This window comes from Halichoeres trimaculatus, unplaced genomic scaffold (genome assembly GCF_033239565.1).
Source record: "Halichoeres trimaculatus isolate MK-OKI-2021-1 unplaced genomic scaffold, fHalTri1.1 fHalTri1_scaffold_6, whole genome shotgun sequence".
NCBI classification, from domain to species: Eukaryota; Metazoa; Chordata; class Actinopteri; order Labriformes; family Labridae; genus Halichoeres; species Halichoeres trimaculatus.
The window spans coordinates 1,407,779-1,428,177 of record NW_027437184.1 but is presented as its reverse complement, the minus strand read 5'-3'; the positions used below and the strand labels follow the sequence as shown (position 1 = coordinate 1,428,177).

The 20,399-nt window shown below is 37.6% G+C and overlaps 1 protein-coding gene and 1 long non-coding RNA gene across 5 annotated transcripts in view; both read right to left on the bottom strand.

Moving 5' to 3' along the window:
- Nucleotides 1–2,816, bottom strand: part of LOC141791560 (uncharacterized) — a 35,080-nt gene extending 32,264 nt beyond the window's left edge. The window contains exon 1 of the long non-coding RNA XR_012598328.1: nt 2,744–2,816. This is a non-coding gene — a long non-coding RNA (uncharacterized LOC141791560). The remainder of the gene's footprint in view (nt 1–2,743) is intronic.
- Nucleotides 2,817–5,231: 2,415 nt separating this feature from the next.
- Nucleotides 5,232–20,250, bottom strand: LOC141791952 (NEDD4 family-interacting protein 1-like). Of its 4 annotated transcripts, none has more exons than XM_074672671.1 (8): nt 20,056–20,250; nt 17,127–17,214; nt 14,059–14,189; nt 13,315–13,377; nt 11,604–11,691; nt 11,332–11,456; nt 11,002–11,068; nt 5,232–8,327 (listed from the first exon to the last, which is right to left on the bottom strand). In XM_074672671.1, the coding sequence occupies exons 1-8, from the start codon at nt 20,083–20,085 to the stop codon at nt 8,224–8,226; spliced, it is 696 nt and encodes a 231-aa protein (XP_074528772.1). In that variant the 5' UTR covers nt 20,086–20,250; the 3' UTR covers nt 5,232–8,223. The 4 variants fall into 4 exon arrangements, with proteins under 4 accessions (XP_074528772.1, XP_074528773.1, XP_074528774.1 ...); XM_074672672.1 differs by having other exon boundaries at nt 13,315–13,374; XM_074672673.1 differs by having other exon boundaries at nt 13,315–13,371.
- Nucleotides 20,251–20,399: the final 149 nt, after the last annotated feature.

Here is a 20,399-nt window from a genome sequence, read left to right as displayed (position 1 = left end):
CTTTACCAGCCTCACACACACACACACACACACTCACACACTCACACACACACACACACACACACACACACACACACACACACACACACACACACACACTCACACACACACACACTCACTCACTCACTCAAGGAAGGGATGCTCATGCCATTTACCATGACTAACCTGCATGTAAAAAACACGTTACCCATGAACACAACACCTGCTCATTAGCGCTGGGGGCTTCCACACAACATAAACACACATCGCCCACAGAAATAGCACATGAACGTTTACACACTAACGCTCAAATAGCACACACACAACCGCCACATGAAGTGCAGCAAGAGAAGGGGAGGGTCAGGATGACTCACACGTCAATGATAACACCCCTCCTCCTGCCCTAATCACACACACACCTCACACACAAGCACGCACACACACACATGCACGCAAAGACGGAGAAGGATGTATCATTTGGATGCAGCCCACATCCTCCCCACATCCTGGGAACCTCCCATCTGAAACTCCGACTGACAGCAGGAGGCTGCGGTGATGGGGTTTCTCTGGTATGACGTTCTTACTTTAAATAATAACCAGGAAAAGAAAAAAGGTGTGAAATCTTATCCAGAAAGCTCACATCTCCTCTGGCTTACACGTATCTGTGATTTTCAACCAGAATTCTCCAATTTCACTGAATTACTCCAGAAAATCAGTATCAACAAGCTCCAGAGAACTGATGGCGTCTCCAGCAAAGTCTCCTCAAATGCTCTGCACTGCCAGTAGGTGGCAGTAGGCAGCAGGACAAATCCTTTTTAATTCAGACAATAGAATTAGTGGTGCATGCAAGAAGTGGCGGAGACAAGGACGGATAAATATTTGAAAAGCAAAAATGCAGGCCCCCAAAGTGAGCCCAGGACCAAATCCCACTCAAACAAACCCAGATGATGAAGACCAGCAGACGGCGAGGCCTGGAAGAAAACGGCCTACATATCCAGGCCCAAAAAAAAACTAAAATCCACCTCTAGAAACAATTTGTATCTTTATTGATCAACATTTCTGTAAATATACTCGAGTTAGCCAAAGAGCTACTTTCCATCAGCAGTACCAGGCCAGTAGGCGGCTTAAAGAGCACCAAATAAATAAAACAGATTAAAAAGAAGAGAAGAAATTAAATTGAATATATCTAGGATCTAAATAAAAAAAGAAAACCACATTATAGTAACCAATGACATGAAAGACAAAATGGATTAGCATCCAGTAAAAACTGAATAGGATTGAATATAGGTCATAGTACAAACACGCAGAACACATGCAATCAGTATTTATGAAAAAAGAAAGACAAAAAAAACACTAGTCAAAATGAAGCTCCTCCCAGAGATTTATATGTTTCCTACCATCATTTTTGTGTAAATTATTAATGATAATTGTGGTATGTTACTTTTTTCAAGTTTTACCACAGCCCATCTGGAATGAATGGGGGATTTTTTTTAGCTATACTGCAGCCAGCCACTAGGGGGGAGCAGTTTATGTGGTGACCTCACTTTTAGCCGAGCAAGATAACATCCATTTTTTTACAGTCTATGAGCTCAATCATAAACTGTGGGGTCAGTCATTTCAAATTAATGCAAAAACTTTGTTTTCTGCGTCAAATTGAAGATAGAATAAGTTTGGACTGAGGGTCAAGAAACCAAATAGAAAGAAAACTGTTTTTCAGCTCATTTTCCAAAATGGCAACAATCAAAATCGTGATTTTTATTCTTTTTTTTTTAAAATAAGGTCTTAATTAAAAAAAAAATGCTTTGGTGATTTCTATTGTATTTTTTTATTTCAGCACTGAGTGGGGAATCAACTATATTTGAACTATGTTCAATATATAAAGGTTTTGAATATTATGGTTTGGTACCATTTTCTGAGTGAGGGAAGGTGTTTATTTGTCATTGTATGTAATTTACAAAATTTTGGTATAATGTCAGTCAAGAACATTCTGTAAACTTACAAAAACTCAATGTCCTTTAGGTATTCATTTTCTTATTTCTTTATTCGTATTTCCTTATTTAGTTATTTTCTCTCTCTTGTCTTCTTAGGGGAAAATAACAGGTAAACATCAGATAAACATATGAAAGTTTTTCAAACACAATGAAGGCGTTGACTGAGCTGAGGGGACCTGTGTGTTAGCTCAGCAGTAACTAGCAGCAGCAACAGCTCGCGACAGGAGGAGAAGCTAGCAGCAGAAGCAGAAGAAGCGCGCGGCAGCAGCAGAAGCTAGCAGTAGCAGAAGCTAGCAGTAGCAGTAGCTAGCAGCAGCAGCAGCAGCAGCTAGCGGCAGCAGTAGCTAGCAGCTAACTGAACGAAACCAGACTGAAGGTAAACTCCTTCTTCCCTGACGCCCCTGGTACCAGCAGTGCCCACAGAAAGCTCAGAAACTCAACCAAAAGCTCATCCAAACCGTTTTATGACAGTCAAACACAGTTAAAACACCAAACAATCAAAACAGCGAGCAGCGAAAAACACAGCAGCAGCATAAACAAACAGAAAAGCACAGAATTAGCGGTTCGGAAAATGAATGAATGAATGGATGAAGCATCCAGCGAAACAGGTGTGTCAATGAAACAGAAACAGCATGTCTCCCTGAGAGTGGAGACTCCACAGATTTCAAACTTAATGTTTTAATCACTTTCAAACCAGGATCCACCAATAAGCAGCCACATCAGACCAAACAAAGCACTCACTTAAAAATAAAAACAATGAAACGTTGTCTTACCTTTGTTGTTCAAGCAGAAACTTTATCCAAACGCCATGGACTGCATCTCCCGTGGGAACTATTTCCAGTCACGGTCAAGGAGGTCCTGAGAACGTTATCCTATTGGCTCTGACGGTGCTATGGAGGTGTCAATCATCCAAACTGACCAATAGGGAACGGAGTTACTAGCTACGCCCCAGATCTAGGTTTACTCTATGTATTTTATGACCGCTCCGTAGCTTTGTGCGATGAATATAGAAATAGAATAGAAATAGAAAATACTTAATTTATCCCCGAGGGGAAATTCACTTAAATTTATTAAATTCAATAAATTAAATAAGTTAAATTACTATTATTATTTAAATTAAATTAAAATTAAATTATTAAATTTAATAAATTTATCAAATTTATTGTAAACGCACTGAGAATTAGTGAGTGTAATGGACTCAAAAAACACAAATTTAAATACATATTTATTTGTACTACAAATATAAAAAAAACATGAATAAAAAACACAAATAGGTGAAGCTTTATTAGCATGAGCATACGCCGTTTGTTGTCAAAGCAGTTGAAAATACATATTATATCTAACATTTCATGTGATATGTAAAACAAAGCCAAATCTAAACAATATCTTGAATAAAAATATATATTTTTAAATGCCAGGGATGTTTAGGAAGAGTCAATAAACTAGTGTATTTTGCTATTATTTATTTATTTATTTATTTACTTATTTTAACAGTGATGATAAATGAACCAACTCCTCTGAGCTTTGCTGATCCAGTTATTGGTTGACTGTTAGGGAAGTGTTTGTCATCATGGTAAATGCTTACCTTTTCATCTGAACAGGTCCAGGTTTTCTCAGAGTAAATACAAAGTCCATATGAGAGGCTGAGCAGAAACATGATAAACTAAAACAGGCTACTGTATCTGTCACTAATATTTTTGGTTGGTGGTGCGCTTAAGATTTTTTTTTGGTACCTAGAATCTGAAAAATCATGTATAGATGATTATTAACCACATTTCCCAGAAGCCCTCTTGTTAACTGAACAGGAACAAGTTGAATCCACCTCCAGAAAAAACACGTGATAAGTGATTTTTCTCATCTGTCTTCCTCAGGGTCGTAGTTTGGACGATGATGTCTTGACTTGTGTAGAAAGTCAACGCACCAGTTTTGTTCTCTGTAACATGTATTTCTGCCCTCAGCTCTTTTTCTTGTGATAAAGGATTTTCTTTGCAGGAGCCGGAGGAGGAAAGCCTGTCTTTCTGGAAAGATGGCTCTCTCCCAGGCTTTGTAAATCAAAAGTCGCCTCTTATCTTCTGATAGCTAAAACATGCAAGCAGTGCAGGCACTTGGCTAGCACACATAATTCCCATCAATTACTCCAAGAAATACTTCCGTCTCTGTAAATCGAGGGCAGCTGACAAGACACAGACAGCTCTTGGCACAATGGAGTCATTTTTATGAATGACATCTGGATAACAAGGACACCTGCACTGGGTGACCCCGCTGGAGCAGAGGAGGATCTGAGCAGACTGAGGCTGGCTCTCAGAAAGATGTCGATGATACAGAATTACAATGTTTGTGTGCTTTGCCCGTATCGAAGATTGGCAAGAAAAATATGCTGAAACTCTCCAGTAATGAACTCCCTGAGCTGGTTAAAAGTTCACATGTTCAGCCCAGAGCTACTGAACATCTGTCGTTGCTGACCGACAGCTGTTTCTGTTTTTCCAAAGTGCACAGTGCAGCAGACCAAATGACTTCAGGAAATCTGATTAGAAAAAGCACCAGCGGGGCAGCAAGTCAGAGGGAAACAACGGAGAGCAAACTTATTAAAGACGTCAACAGATTTCTCTCCCCGTGCAGTAACCTTGAGTTAAATATGGAGCTCTCTGTCACCAGGTCTCAACTCTTCACCCTGCAGGAAGTGTGCGCCTCGTGGAGCACTGTAGGCTTAGCACACCTCCAGCTCGGATTTATGCTAACATGAAATCCTGCATTTAGGGCCCTCTGTGATCTCCTTCAGGGAGCAGCTGACTCACAGGCTGTAAAATAACCATTTAAGTGAATTAGCAGTGACATCCCCTGCGTCCTGTGAAATATGACCTGCGTGGAGCTAATATCAATCGAGCTCCACCAGAGGCCGGCGTCCAGCCACGGAGGGGTGGAGTAACAGGGCGAGGCACTGAGGTGACACTCAGGGACTGTAAAAGTTTCCAGTGAAACCAAACACTCTTCAGTCGGTGTCTTCCAGGTGGGGTGACCTTCACTTCCTGTTCCAGCTGCAAGCAAAAACATGGCTGACATGTATAATTAGCCAGCGCCGGTAAATCATCCCAGGCCCTGCGCGCACACACACGTCTGTGGTGTTAAATTTAGCATGGCTAAAAGCACCTTGTCGTGTCAGGAGCTGCACGTCGTGGTCAGCCTCTCCTCTACGTCCATCTCCACCTTCTGAAGAGACACGGGCGTGTATTTTTAGGCCGCTGAGGTCAAACGAAACATCAGCAGAGTCTGAAGCAGTTTGTTATCCACTGATAGAGTTTATTGATACAGATTTCCAATTTGAGCAGTTTGAAACCAGAAAAAACATCTTAAAGTCCGTTCACTCCTGAGGCAGAAATAAAGCTTTTTAAATCATGTGTCTTTAAACTTTACTCCAAGACAAACCTCAGCTTCCAACAAAAAACCCAAAGAGTGAAATCTGTTTACTGATTGTGAACGTTTCCAGCTAAAAACAACAGCTTCCTTTTTATTTGTAGTTGGGGAAGAGGAACCACTTAAATCTCGTCACCATCTGATAAATAATCCAACACCAACAACACCGTCTAAGCCAGATAAGTTCCTCTAACAGAAATACTTTCTACAGAAAGATGTTTGAGCATAAAATTTATATCAGTGATATCAACCATAGTTTTCCTCGACTAGCACTCAATTTAGAGTACATGTACTTATTTTTTTGTTATTAGTATTACTGCTACAGCTTTAAGTTTTTACCAGTAACATTTTCTAAGTCTACTGATACTACTAGTAACAAAAAGTTGCCGACTATTATTAGGGCTGCAACAACTAATTGATTAAATCGATTAAAATCGATAATTAAATTAGTTGGCGACTAATTAATCGATTTTCATCGGCAACTAATTGCAGGTGTTTTGGTGCATGAAATTGTAGCTTACAGTATGTTAGTTCGGAGGAGATGAGCCCGCTCTCATAATAACATGCAGAAACATTCACAATGGCGGCGTCCACGGCAGCGTCACCTCAAGAACGTCCGAAAACCTCCAAAAGCTGGGAGCATTTCACGCTCAACAAAGCAAAACAAACTACCACTGGCAAACAATGTAAGGCCAACTTCGCCTGGCATGGGAGCATGACCTCTATAAAAGAGCATGGGCGTGTTGGAGACGTACTAAGACTTGCCTCTGTAAAAGCTGTAATAAAATATTACTGAAGGAAAAATGCTTTTTATTGTCTTTATTGCTGTTTAGAAAATACCTAAAACAGTTTTAAGCTGAATTTTAAAAGAAAGTGCAAAAATGTGTCATTATCTGATTAATCGATTAATCATTTAAATAATCGCCCGATTAAGCGATTATGAAAATAATCGTTAGTTGCAGCCCTAACTATTATATGACTTTGAATAACTAATAAGGTCTGCTCTAGAGGTAGACCGATATATCGGCCGGCCGATATATTGGGCTGATATTTGGACATTTGTCTCTATCGGCCATCGGCCGTATTTTCTTTTAAAAAGCCGATTTTTGATCCGTTGTATAAAATGACGCAATTTTTGATCAGGCACAAAAAAGATGAGCACCTCAAACTTGTGGAACCACTTGGATACATTACATACTTTTGTTCAAATTATATTAATAAGTTTAAATTTCTTTTTTGACATTTTAAGAAGAGTGTGAATGTTTACTACTGCTTGTTACATTGTGTGTTTACTCAGACAAAATATTTCATTGTTTTGAAAGCTGAATAAATGTTCAGAGGACTGGACACCACTTGTTGTCATAGATTTATTTTAGTTGCTCAGAAATTGCTGCGTTTCACAAAAAATGTGATAAATATATATTTATTTAACAATCGGCCTGAATATCAAATCGGAAAAATCGGCTATGCATATCGGCATCGGCTGCCCAAATTTGGAAAGCATCGGCATCGGCCCCCAAAAAACCCATATCGGTCGACCTCTAGTCTACTCGTGAACTAGAGCGCCAAAAACTTTTACTTATTCAACAAAACATGTTGGTTGTTTAGTTCCATTAGTTTAACTTTAAACTTAAACTTAAAATGTTCAAGGAGTACTCGCAGACTGTTTGTAGTCTACTACTGCTAAAGTCAAAAGAGTCACTAGTACGAGCAGACCTGATGCAAATGAAGTGGGAGGGATTATAAACAAACAGCTCTCTGATTGGTTGTTATATTTTCAAAGGCCAATGGGAAGCCCGAGTTGTTTTTCCCACCCCTTTTTAGCATATAAGGCTAACTAGTAATGCTAGTGACACTTTTTGCTTTACAAGTCTACATGTGCACTAGTAAAAACCAAAATTGAGGCTACTAGCAGAGCTGAACCATGTTTGATATCACTGATACCACTTTTATGCTCAAACAGCTTTCCATATCCGTCCACCTTCACTAGAATGATGAAATCTTAAATACTCATTAAAACTCAACATGAAAAATCTGCCCTGCGTTGATATTTACAGCTGAGAGGCTCTGAATCAGATCTGAGCGTCTGTGTCACTGAGGGAGGCAGAGAGGCCCTGATCTTGGCTGTCCTGGACGTCCCTGCAGCGTTTCCCCTCTGCGGACATGAATCACATGACTTTCCTAATCAAAGAGTCTCCACACAAACAAAACGTGGCAGAAATGCTCTTAAAGAAACACCGCCCCTCATCCTCTTTACATGTGCTCCTCAAAAACAGCTAATTCACCCTTTTCTAGCTCTGCCCGACCTGATTTAATACTTCCACAGGGACACAGTGATCCTCTGAAAGGTTAAAAAACACCTTAAACTGCTGCTTCAAACGTTATTTTACACAGCGTCAACCCACCAGCCCAGAATAACCCACTGACCCCTGTGCTGCAGACCACCTCTGAATACAAATGACTTCATCGCAGTGAAGCCTGGTGAAAGAAAAAACACAAACAAGACTGCCCCCTGGTGGCTGTAGAGGAAAACAGTGCATGCTGCTGCTACCAACAGAGTGAAACAGTAAATAAGGCATTAATTTAAACATCACACACGTCAGAATCGCAAAAAGCACTTGACAGTTCACCACTAACAACTGAAGGTTTTACAGATTTTCTCAGCACTCACTTTTTTACACCAAGAGGGGACAACAGGCCAGGTATTGTCCGAATCATGTCAAGCAGAGGAAAATAAAAAGTTCCTTTCTCCTTTTATTTTATTTTTTTATATACTTGATGAAGCCAGACTTGATGTCTCACAGAAAAAGGAGAAAAAACGATTATGTGATGGATCGAGAGCTCAGTAGATGAAGAGGACTCGAGTGCGGGGCAGGGTGGACAAAGTGTCGGCCATCTTGCGGATTCGGGCGTAGTTGATGAATCCTCGGAGGAAGAGCAAAAATCCTGAGGAGGAAAAAGAAGGGAGTGAAATGAAACTCAAATACCAAACACATAAAGAGAAAATAGTCCCTTTGGTTCAGCTGTTGGTCGAATCGAAGGGATTATTTTTAAAAGTGTACATATATCATACTCAGCTCGAAGAAGTTGTGTTTAAATTAATATTTTAGTCAGCTGTTTATATTTTTACAACAGTGGATTGGGGCCAGGTTAAAGGAAAAAAAGTAAATATAAAAGAAAAAGTTGTTATTTTAATCTAAAGCTACAGTCTATCAGAAGATCTAAGAAATGTAGAATAAAAAACGTGAGATCACGTGTGTTAAATGATTTTGATGACCCTACCCCTCTCCTGGGTGAAGTTATTTCATATTTCTGTTTCATATTTTGTCAGTGCTGCAGTTTTTAGACGTTTCATTTGAACAAGAGCTGCTCTGCACAGAGGATGATGTCAGCTCCCCAGCGCTGAGGACGGCTCGTTCAGAGGAAAATTGGTATGAAGCTCTCAGTCTGCCTCACTGTGGCTACAGAGAGGTGTAGATCTGTTAAAGTAATGATGAGTTATTGATCAGGGAAAGACCAATCTGTATCTTTCTAACTTTACTGGAGTTCTTCACAGTGCCAGCCCCAGTGTTGAGGACCTTATCCTTATGCCAACGTTCTGCTGATGAGCCAAAAGATGAAATGACTCCTTTATTTGTCAAACCTGGACCAAAGTATAACTTCACAAGATGCTTCTCAGTCCTCATTTTTGTACAGACGGCTGCTGCTCAGAGTAAAATAAGGAGGTTAAGCTCCTAAATCTATGGCTTTGTTCTCATAAATGTAAGAAATAAATCACTAATTACCTTTTTATTTTTAAACGTGGCCCTAACCCTCTGTCGTATGTTCCTGGTTGTGCACAGAGTAAACAAGATAATGCTCATGGAACAGGTGAGATCAGACCCTTTATTCAGAGTCAGGAGTTAATTTTAGGAAAGTTTCCTGAAAATTTCCATGAAATTAGAAGCTTGGAAAATTTTCTAGACCATCAACTTAAAAAATATTTTATATTCTTGTTTTTTTTCCATAGCAACTTGATTTAATAATATTGGATAACGTATTTGCCTGCATGTCTGCTTATAGCAGGCATGGGCAAACTACGGCCCGGGGACCACATGTGGCCCGTTAAATGCTTTAATCCGGCCCGCCAAACTTGAAAAATTAAATGAATAAACCTTGTTAATGTTTTAGTTTCCCTGCAATTCTGATGTTTCCTATATAGAGAGTTCACGTTTAATATCAAAATATCACACAAACAATTTTGACAGAATCTTTTATTATTTTTTGTTTTTTCATTTTTAAAACCAGGACAGAAATAACGCGTTTTTCTGTTTTTCTGTAATTCCGTTTTTCCGTTGCAGTTTTAAAACAGAAAAACAAAAAAACCAAGTCAGTTTTTTCGTCTTTTTAAATTTTGTTTTGAAACAGAATAACGAAAGAATGAACCATACACAGATTAAAAATCCCATTATAATTCCATTCTCTCATATTCTAATTTTAATTTCAAAACAAAATCAAAACAGCGAAAAATAGACTGTTATTTGTTTTCTGATTTTTGATTTGAAAACAAAAAATTGAATAACAATTTCTTATCCGTTTTCCGATCTTGGATTCTAAAACGGATATGAAATGAACGAATGATACCCTGATAGTTGCCAAAGCACTCCATCCATCTGCTCCTGGTCCAGACCCTTTGTCAAATGTTAGAGCCCATTGTGGCCCATAATCAAAAAGTTTGCCCACCCCTGACTTATAGCGAACCTAAAATATGTGATACTGATACATGTATATGACCGGGGAAACTCAGTAAAAGGAGCTGTGAGGAGTTTGAACGTGATCTTGAAAAAGTCTCTCTTCTAGATATGTGCCTGATCTGATCATAATCCACACTTTGAAATGAGATTATCAGCACCAATATTACAGGTTACGGGTTATTTTAAATTGATACTTCCTAGCTTTTAGTTAAGGTTGACCAGGACGGGATTGATTTACAGCACGTCTAAGTCTCCATGACAACACCACGCCGGCTGATGAAGTTTATCAGAGAGAAGAGAGATCTGTGTTTTTCTCTGCTGAAAATGATTCCTGTGATTAATTTTGTAGTGATGGTGGACACTGGAGCCTAACTGTCAGACAGAAAAAGGACAGAAGAGCAGAAGAAAGAGAAACAGGAGAGAGATAGAGCACAAGCTAAAGGCTAATTAGCCTTTACAAATTGACAGTGTTTACTTGTTGTAATGTTAGCCTTCAGATATGTCGGAGCCCCAGGATGCAAATGTCCCTAACATATAGCCAGCTGCTACGATGTTTGCTTGATGTCACGTTTCAAACCGTAGCGCCACCTAACTGTACTGATAAATACCTTATCTCAGCATGTTGTATCCAGTAAAAAGTGGACTTGAACAAAGAAAAATTGTTTCGATCTGATCTCCATTTAATTCCAAAACAAACTCACGCCTCACTAAAAGTAATTTATGACAGTGTGTGGAGACTCCAGGCCACAAGGTGGCGAGGGAGTTCAATTAAAACAGATCCTCCTCACAGCATCTTTAAATCCCCAGAAGATTTTTCAAAGTTCCCCACGTTAAGTTTACAACTGTGAAAATTCCCTGAATTTTACAACCCGGTTAAGAAGACTTACCCAGAACCAGGAACACCCACCACAGCCAGTACTGTCCGTCAAAGTAACCGGGGAAGTATGTTGAGAACTAAAAGCCAAACAAACAGAAATGACTGGTTAGAAGATCCACGGCCTCTGCTGGTTCCTCTCAAATTGGTTTGGAGACAGAAAAACAAGAGCAGCACGAGTCTCAGGAGACCTTTAAGGAGCGACAACAAGACGGCCACTACAGAAACGGCACTAAATGCCAGAGGAGGATTTAGAGCTGTTTGTGCACACAAAACCACATTTTATGAGGTTTTTTTTATGTGTGAGTCAGTGTGTGTGTGTGTGTGTGTGTGTGTGACCCACCCTGACTATGAGGATCCATTTGATGAGAGAGAGCCCAAAGCCTGAGATGGCCCCGTAACGGCCGGCTGCTGAGGTGGTCAGACAGAAAGACAAGAAGAAACCGATCCAGTTGAAGAGGAACGCCACTAGAGGAGAGACGGAGAGAAAACTGTGAGACACAACGTTAAAAAACGACGATTTCACTCCTTCACAAACCCTCTTTCCTGAGGAGAGGCAGAGATGATCTGGATCAGAAAAGACACAAACTGAGATGATGAGATTGGGTAACTCACTGAAAAACGTGAGCATGAAAATGCCGTCGTTCCCTATCCTCAGCTGATCGGCGTCTTCAAAGTCGTCTCGGGTAACAAAGTCTTCATCCTGTGACAGGAGAAAGGAGGAAAGTCAGCGATCAGACACTAAAATGATACCTAAACAGGACAATACAGCTACAGCAGAGCTTTCATGGCAGTTTGAGCCAATCACTGAGTGTTGGTACGGTTTTTCAACCAATCAAAAGTTATTTACAGGTAAATGTAGCAGCATGTTACCACGCACAGGTAAGAAATGAAGCACAGAGGAAATACAACAACACCACAAAACAAACCATGTGACCATCACAATACAGCAAGCCCATCTAACAACCACTGAGTCGGTTAAAGGAAACAGAAAGTTAAGCTTTTAATCACGACCTGACACTGAATACACAGGAGTGATTCTGTAATCAGGGAAACATTTCAGGTTTACGAAATATCTGAGCTTTTTTAGCGTCATATTTGATTGTTTACGAAGTATAAACCTGGAATGAATTAAATTCATTAATTAGTTTTAGTTAAAGAAAAAAAAAATGGTGCATTATTTTGTCAACTGTGTTATGGACAAAAGTTAAGATATTTTTCAACATAAATCCATATTAAACTGAATTTAAAGTTATTCAACATTTCTCTGTCAGACTACGCTCCCTAGAAATGTCCCTCGTCATTTATCATTTATCACATTTTAGACAAAATTTTAAAAAAGGCACTCACAAAGTGAATTATTTTATCTAAATTAATAATTTAGATAGTTTTACTTTTTTTTTTTAATTAATGATTATTATATATATATATATATAGTTTTAATTTTTTTAAAAAAATTAATTATTATGTGAATAGTTTAAAGTTTTTCACATTTTTTAATGATTATTATCTGAATATATTTTTATTTTTTTATACTTTAAATGTTTATTATTTATAACGTTATAATGTAAGATCATGATATAGTTTTTTAATTTTTCTGATTTTTAATGATTATTATTTATATGTTTTTTTAAAAAGATTTTTACATTTTGTTATGATTATAAAATAGTTTTTAATTTTTTTTTCAATGATTATTATTTGAAACGTCTTTAAATCTTTTTAAACATTTTTATGATTATTACGTAAATCGTTTTTTTTTACAATTTTAAATGATTATAATATAAATAGTTTTTGATTTTTTAATTTCAATGATAATTATTTAAATCGTTTTAATGACTATTATTTAAACGTTTTTAATTTTTTACAATTTTTATTTATTATTATATAAATAGTTTTTTTTTTTTAATAATTACTATTTGAATAGTTTTTTTTATTTTTATTTTTAAGTGTAATTTATTATTTTGAAAACATAATGCTGAAAATAATTAACTCAAACATGTTTTTTAATGTCTATTTGAAAGAGCAAACTTGACATTTGAGAAATCAGCACAAAAACTGCAAATTCCAACACGATTTTCATTTTTTGCTAAATAAATGATGAAACCTGTTAACCCTCAGTATTAAATTAAAGAGAAATATCTGCCAAGTGACCCATGGAAAAACTTGCCATTAGTAAAATTGATCAGTTTACCCCATGGACTTGAAGTGTGGCCCTAATTACAGAATCCCTCACAAACACAGGCTACAGGTGCTGCACACACAGACACAGCACACACATCTGTGTTCACACACCAACACCAGGAGCTCATTCGCTCCCAGCCGTTACCTCCAGCGAACTGCGAATTACATCCTCAAAAGTCTCCAGACGCTCCCTCTGCTGAGGCTGCTGCTGAGCGCGCCGCAGCGTGGCAGAGAAACACAACACCCACAGTCAAACATGGTTTCCTCACATGGAGAAGTAAAGCATGATGACGACCACTAGAGGTCAGCGGTGAGCTTTGAGTGTCAGATAAAGCTGTTTCTGCTTTTCTTCAAACCTCAAACAGGAGCAGCAGATGTTCAGACACATTAGGCTTGTTTTAGGAGATTTTAGGGAGGCAGCATATTGAACGTTAGGTTAGCATCACTGGTAACAAGAGCTCCTGTGGAAAGATGCTAAAGGTAAAACACCTGCTTTCTTTGAGGCTGCACCAATATTTACTCACACTTAGGAAAAACACGCCTGGGTGCAAAGTATGACAGAAAGCGCAGAATCTGATGTAGAGATCATGATATTTCTGACTTCCTGTAGATATTTCTGGATTAATCATGGCTGACATGATGAACACAGGCTGCCACGTTTCAAAAAGGAAACTCAAAAAGTCTTAGTCAGTTGTACAGTTTTAACTCTGAGGCGGTGTGATTCGGAGAAATTTAATATCGAGGCGCTAAGCCTTTCTTTGCAAACTGTACAGGAAGTGTTTGAGCAGAAGCTGCAGAGCGTGTGTGAGTGTGTGAGTGTGTGTGTGAGGGCAGAGTGTGGTTAAATAAAACCACAGCCAAAAAAGGAGAGAAAAACCAAGACACTCACTCTTCCAGTTACCAAGGGAACAGTAGTCTCGGCTTTACTTCTTTCTGCCTCGTCATAGGAGGGCAGCGTGGTGGCTACGTTGTACGATGGAGGCTTGGGGAAAGCCCCGTCCTCCTTGTAGTCGAAGTACGCTGAAAGAAGCAGACACACGGAGGGAAACGTCAACATCACGTCAAGTTTTGTTCAGCAGTTGTCACTAACTGTTTCCAAACTCACAGAGATCTGAACAAGAGTTTCCAACCAGCCCCCACAGAGACACAACACCTCAGATTATAATAAAACCTTATCCATCACAGAGAGTTTGCTTCACTGTCATAACTCCATGTTTGTCTGATTCTGCAGAGTCGAACACTATTAACCACCACAGTGGACTCTGCGTGGAGCTTCATATTTTTAGCCGTCAGAGACGTTCACTTTGGCCGGTGAACAATGAAAATAAAAACCCTGCTGGCCGCCGTCATGCCCAAATTTAACTTGGCTGTTGTGGGTTTGTGGGATCTCTGCAGGCTGGTGTCTACAGTCGGCCAAATACGGTTAGAGGGAGGAAAAAGTGTCACCCCCAGCCTCCCATGGCCACATCCACGCCGCTCCACGCCGTCTGTGTCAGAGGACAGCTCCTTCAAGAGAGACTTCCTCTGAGAAAATCAGGGCTGGGAGAAAAAAATCAATATATCACAGTATCAGGATATCTTGTTTATCAATTTTAAATCATGATTTTTTTTTCTTCAAATCTAAATCCTTAATTTAAGTCTTTGTTTATCTGCTGGGCAGGGAAAAATTGAGATCAATCAGATCTTCTATAAAAATCCTAAAAACTGACTCATATCTGATGATGTACATTTTTTGGGCAATATAAGGCTTCTGATTTAGTCTGTAGACATCATTATTCAACTTTTTCACACAGTCTGCTGATAAAAAACAAACCAAAAATCGGAAATATTGAAGAATCACAATTTAAATCGACACCCCAAAAATCGTAAAACAATCAAATTGTGAAAAAAAAACATATCTCCCCAATGAAAAGTTATAAGATTTATAAAAATAAGGCGTGAAATTTTTGTCTGTTAAATGTAAGAGCTAAATATTTAATCTACGGCTGGGATGATAAGCTATCTTTGCGGTTTGATTCTTTTACGATTTTTGGGGTTACGATTCGATTTTGACTGCAACTCTTCAAAACTTCCAATTTTTGGTTTCCTGTTTATCACCAAACCAAGTGAAAAAGTTAAATAATGATGATGATTATGTCTATGGACATTCAGGAGCCATATTTTCCCCAAAAATGCACATCACATGAGTCAAAATGTGAAAATTTCACCTCCTGCTGGAGAAAAGTGGGAACTTTTTACGTTTATAAACAAAGACTTAAATTAATAATTTAAATTTTAATTTAAAAAAAATTATAACAGAGAATCCTGATTTTAGTATCGTGAAACAAAAAAGTCCTGATACATATGCAAATTGATGTAATTCTCCCACACCTGATTTAATCAACATCTACTTGAAAGGAAATTAGTAAAATTCAAAAGAAAAGGATCATGACGAGCTTATTTCTCATGAGGTTCACTCAAATAGTCCAAAAATGACCCACTTTGTTTTTTCCAACCACTTTTTCCAAAAACACTGATGAGAAATGTCAGAATGAAGGAAAAGTGTGAGTCGTCAGCCTGATAGCATAAACGCTGAAGTAATTTGCTATAAACAAAAATAACAATTTTGTGAGCCTTGTAGCGTAATCACCAGAGTAAAACAAATTAAATAAAATAAGATAAATAAGTTAAAAATAATAACATAGATACTTTAAAAATAATAGTTTAAACAGTATTAAAAAATAATAAATCAACATAAAGAATTAAATAAAATAATTTTTTTTTAAATAGTGCAAAAAGTATTAAAAACAATAAATAAGCATATAAAATTAAATAAAAAAAGTTAAAAAATAACAGTAAACTGAATAAATTAACAAAAACATAAAACCAAATTGTTTAAAATAAATGGAAAAAATTGAGCAATAAATGTGTCAGAAATAAGGTTTTGGCCGCTCTGACAGTCTGAAAACATGAGATTAAAGATTTAACATCTGAATGATTTTTTCAATCCTTTAATTTACTGTAATCAGGTTTAAAATGTCTCTTTATTCTTTTTTTCATCCTTTGTCAATTTGTTTCTTTCATATTTAATTTTATCTTACTGTTATTTCATAAATAACGTACAAATCCACTACTGACACATATAAACTTTGATTTATTTATTTCAATGAGTTTAGTCTAAAGCATCAAAAATCACACTTCATCTTTGCAGATGTTAAACTTTAACGACACTGAACTGCAAAATAAGAAAGTAAATACTAGTGTCATTAGTGGGTAAATTAAAATAATGTTTATCTGATCGCTCCACACACAGTGCAAAGGTTTGTAACTCAAAACTATGTGGATGCAAGAAAATTTTGTCATTTTTTCTTTTCTCCTTTCACAAATTTTCTCAGGAGGATCCTTTGTTAAAGGAGACAATGAAGGAAGCAGTGTAGCTCCTTTCCTTGTTGGTTGGAGAAGTGAAACAGCTGATATTGTGCTAAAACGAGCATTCCTGTGTATTTCTATTTGTTAGGAGAGCTTGAGACGATGCTGATCACCTTCAAAATGAAACTAAAGCTCTGTTTACCGTCACACTTCCTGGATCAAGTTTCTCTGGATTTTTTCTGCTTCTCTGTTTTCGGCCGTGGTTTTACTCTTACTGAATACTGCTCTGCATTATTGTCTCAATTTGGTGTCAGTTCCTTCTTGATTTGATGGTGTTGTAATGTATTTTGTGCTCTTACCTTAGTACTCTGAAAAGCATTTCTAATAATGAATCAGTCTTGTTTGGCCTCATCCATCTGTGCTGTTTTCTTATTGGTTTACAGAGCGTTAAAGTGTGTACCGCTTCATAAACAGATCAACGTTTACACCCTGTATCCCACACTTCTTTCTGAGTAGACCTGTTTCCTCAGGCAAACATGAAACACCAATCCACCCCTGATTCACACGAGCTCAGCCCCAGAGAAACATCTAGGTGAGTCACGGTCTTACCGGCATTGTCTGCGGCGACGCTGCTGTATGGGGGCGGGGCATCAGCTGCTACCTGTGGACTCTCCTCTGGGTCCTCCTCGTTTGGCAGCTGTACACAAGAAGAAACCACATCCGGGTTTATTAAAAGCTCCTGGGAGGACTCTGTAATTGGTTTTGACATCTGATATTTACACTGAGGGTTTTTCATGAGCCACAAAACGAGGAAAACACAGAGACGAGGTTCAGTGTTTTTAACCTCTGAGGTTTGAAACTGAAGCCAGAGGATGGGCGTCTGATGAGAGCGTTAAAAACAAGTTTTCTCTTCTTTTTTCCACTGATCACTGATTTGCCTACAGGAGGGTTAAAACCAATGCAAACAGAGAGTTCATCTGAGGACAGCAGATTCAATCAACAGGCGTCGCTGACTCTCAACAGGAAACAGATTCTTACTTGTTAAACGTCCCAACAGCCTAAATTCTGTAAAACGTACAGTAGGTATTATAATAAGAGGAAAACCAGACATTCAGACAGGAAACAGAGGACTGAAGAAGCTGGACTGTACGTTCATTCGGACACAGATCCCAGACTCAGCTGCTACGTACTCTTGATTCGGTTAAATGAGATTAAAGTCCATTTATTGAATTAAAACTCAAGCTGCTTCTCAGAAAAGAGCGTTGCATCACTGAGTTTGATGACATGATAATTATAAGTTCAAGATTTTTCCCTTTGCTGTGGTTGAGGTTTCTAAAATTTCCTCATGTAAACACATGGCTGGCTAATTTAACGTTCAGTTTCCTTTAATTACTTGCTCCAAAAATGCTTGAAGATATTTCTTTGTACATCTAAACTGAGAGTCTTTAGATTCACTCTTATATTGATATATTTTGTAATTTCTTATATCTTATAATTTTTGAGGAGAGTGGCTGTAACAAAAAAAGCAGTTTCCTCCAATAACTGGAAATTTTTTATAGCTGTTTCTTAGAATCAATCCTCATCTTTACTTTTGTTTGCTAGTCTGTCTTACTCCACCAAAGAGCAAAACGGACTGCAAACTATAGAGGAAACACACAGCACAACCTTCACCGAGCTTTCTCAGAATCACAAGTTGAGGATCTTCACAAAGACTGAGTCAATCCTTGCAGACCCCAGCCATCCTCTGTCAGAGCTGCTTCTGTGCAGCCTGCCCGCTTTCTCAAAATCCTTTGTCGCTGTTGTAGTGGCGTTCTCTCTCAGTGTCAAAAGCCACAAAGGAACTGGAGACACACTGACTTAAAGGCAATGCCAATGATGAGAGATGTAATCTAATTTATAAACCTTTAAGGCAGGGGTCTTCAACCTGTGGCTCTGAAGCCTCATGTGGCTCTTTGACTCCTTTGCAGTGGCTCCTTGTAGCTTTAAAAATATAATTAAAATAAAGGTCTTTAATATTTTTCTTACAGAGGTTATTAATGATAATAAAACAGACACAAAGTAAACATTAATATAATTTTTTTACTAAAAATGCATCACCTCTTGAAACAAAGCTTTTAATTTTTTGTGATTTTTTTTGCAGTTTTTTACTTGGAATTTTTTTTAAATTTCAATTTTTTTGACATTTTTGCAAATTAAGAAGAAGAGTTCCACATTTTTTGAAGATTTAGCAAAATTTTGTTTTTTTAATAAAAATCCCTATTTTTTTTTTCAATTTTAAAAAGTTTTTACAATTTTTGGAAATGAAGCAAATTTTGAAATTGCACTATTTAGTTTTTTTTTTTTTTGCAAATTTATGACATTTCAGCATTTTTTTTGCGAATTTTGCACGTTTTTCAATTAAATTTTTTTATTTTGCAAATTTTTTTATTTTTTTATTTCCAACTTGTTGAAATTTCATACATTTTGCAAATTTATAAAATCTATGACACTACAAATTTTATTTTACTTATTTTTTTGTTAAATTGGCAAAGTTATTACAAATAAAAAACTAAGAAACCGTGCAAATTTATAAACACAAAAACTTCTTGTTTTTTTTTTTTTTGTCTTAATGTGAAGATAAAGTAGATTTTGCGGCTCCCGAATGACTTTTATCCAGGTGAGCTGAGGCAAAACAGCTCTTTGGAAAGTAAAGGTTGCAGACCCCTGCTTTAAGGTTTACCCCTGACATAGTTCTGTCTCACTCTGCACACTCCCCAGGACGTTACATAATAACTTTATCTTTGGATTTATGTCTTAAATGAACTTAAATGACTGTATTACAGCTCTTACAGCTGTGACATGTTGTGATGCCTCTTTCTTTAACTTTAATGTGTGTACATGCTGCTGGCTATGAACCATATTACTCTGAACCTTGAACAAATTTACTGACATCAGTTATTATCAAAACATTGTTTAACTACAAAACTACGAAACGAAATTCAAAAATATTTCTCACATTTGATACATTTTAAGTGAACTTACTAATTGTAGGAATAAGGTCAGAAAAATATAACAAATAACTATAATTAGCCTACTCGCTGCTGGTTAAAACCCAACCGGAAGTGCTTCACGCAGGTAACACTGAGCTAAAGAATCCATTTAACTGGTATTCTTGGATTAAAAAAATGTTATTAGCTCATCTTTACAGGAAGAAAAATCCGTATACATGTGCTCAAATGGAAATTTTGAGAAGCATTATTGTCTGTGCTCTGCCCACACAGAGCCACGCAAAATGACAACGACACACCCACTGTGGACGGTCATGTGCTATCCAAATATTACCATTAGCATACACACCGATAACAAATAAGCCACAGTTTGCTTCATAAATTCAGTAAAATGCTAACTAGCGCTTACATAAATTATGGATCTTAGTTATCAGAAAATTAAGGTCATATAAATATAAGGTGTGGTTAATATCAAAGCCTGTCTGTCTAACTGGGACACGTTAATCTTCACGTTAGCTCGCTCGTTAGCTCGTCGTTAATATCTGTCGTACCTGCTGGTATCTGGCGCTCGGCTCGGCCATTCCGCTCTGAACGGCTGGAAATCAACAACAGAGAAGATTAACGCCGCCGAAACACCCCAGAAAATTAAATTATGTAACCGTACAAACTGTAAACTCAATCCCCTCCGCAGTGAGAGCCTGCTTCCCCTCGACTGCTCAGGGATGATTACACCAACGGTAAGCTAGCAGGTCTGTCAGCCCGCAACAGCTAACTTCCGGTTAGCCCGTAAAAATAAAACAAATTTTAAAAACTGAAGAATTTTCCTTTTAGGTTTTTTTCTACCACTTTTTTTTGTTTTGAATTCACAAAGTTTTGTTAGTTTTTTTTTTTTATC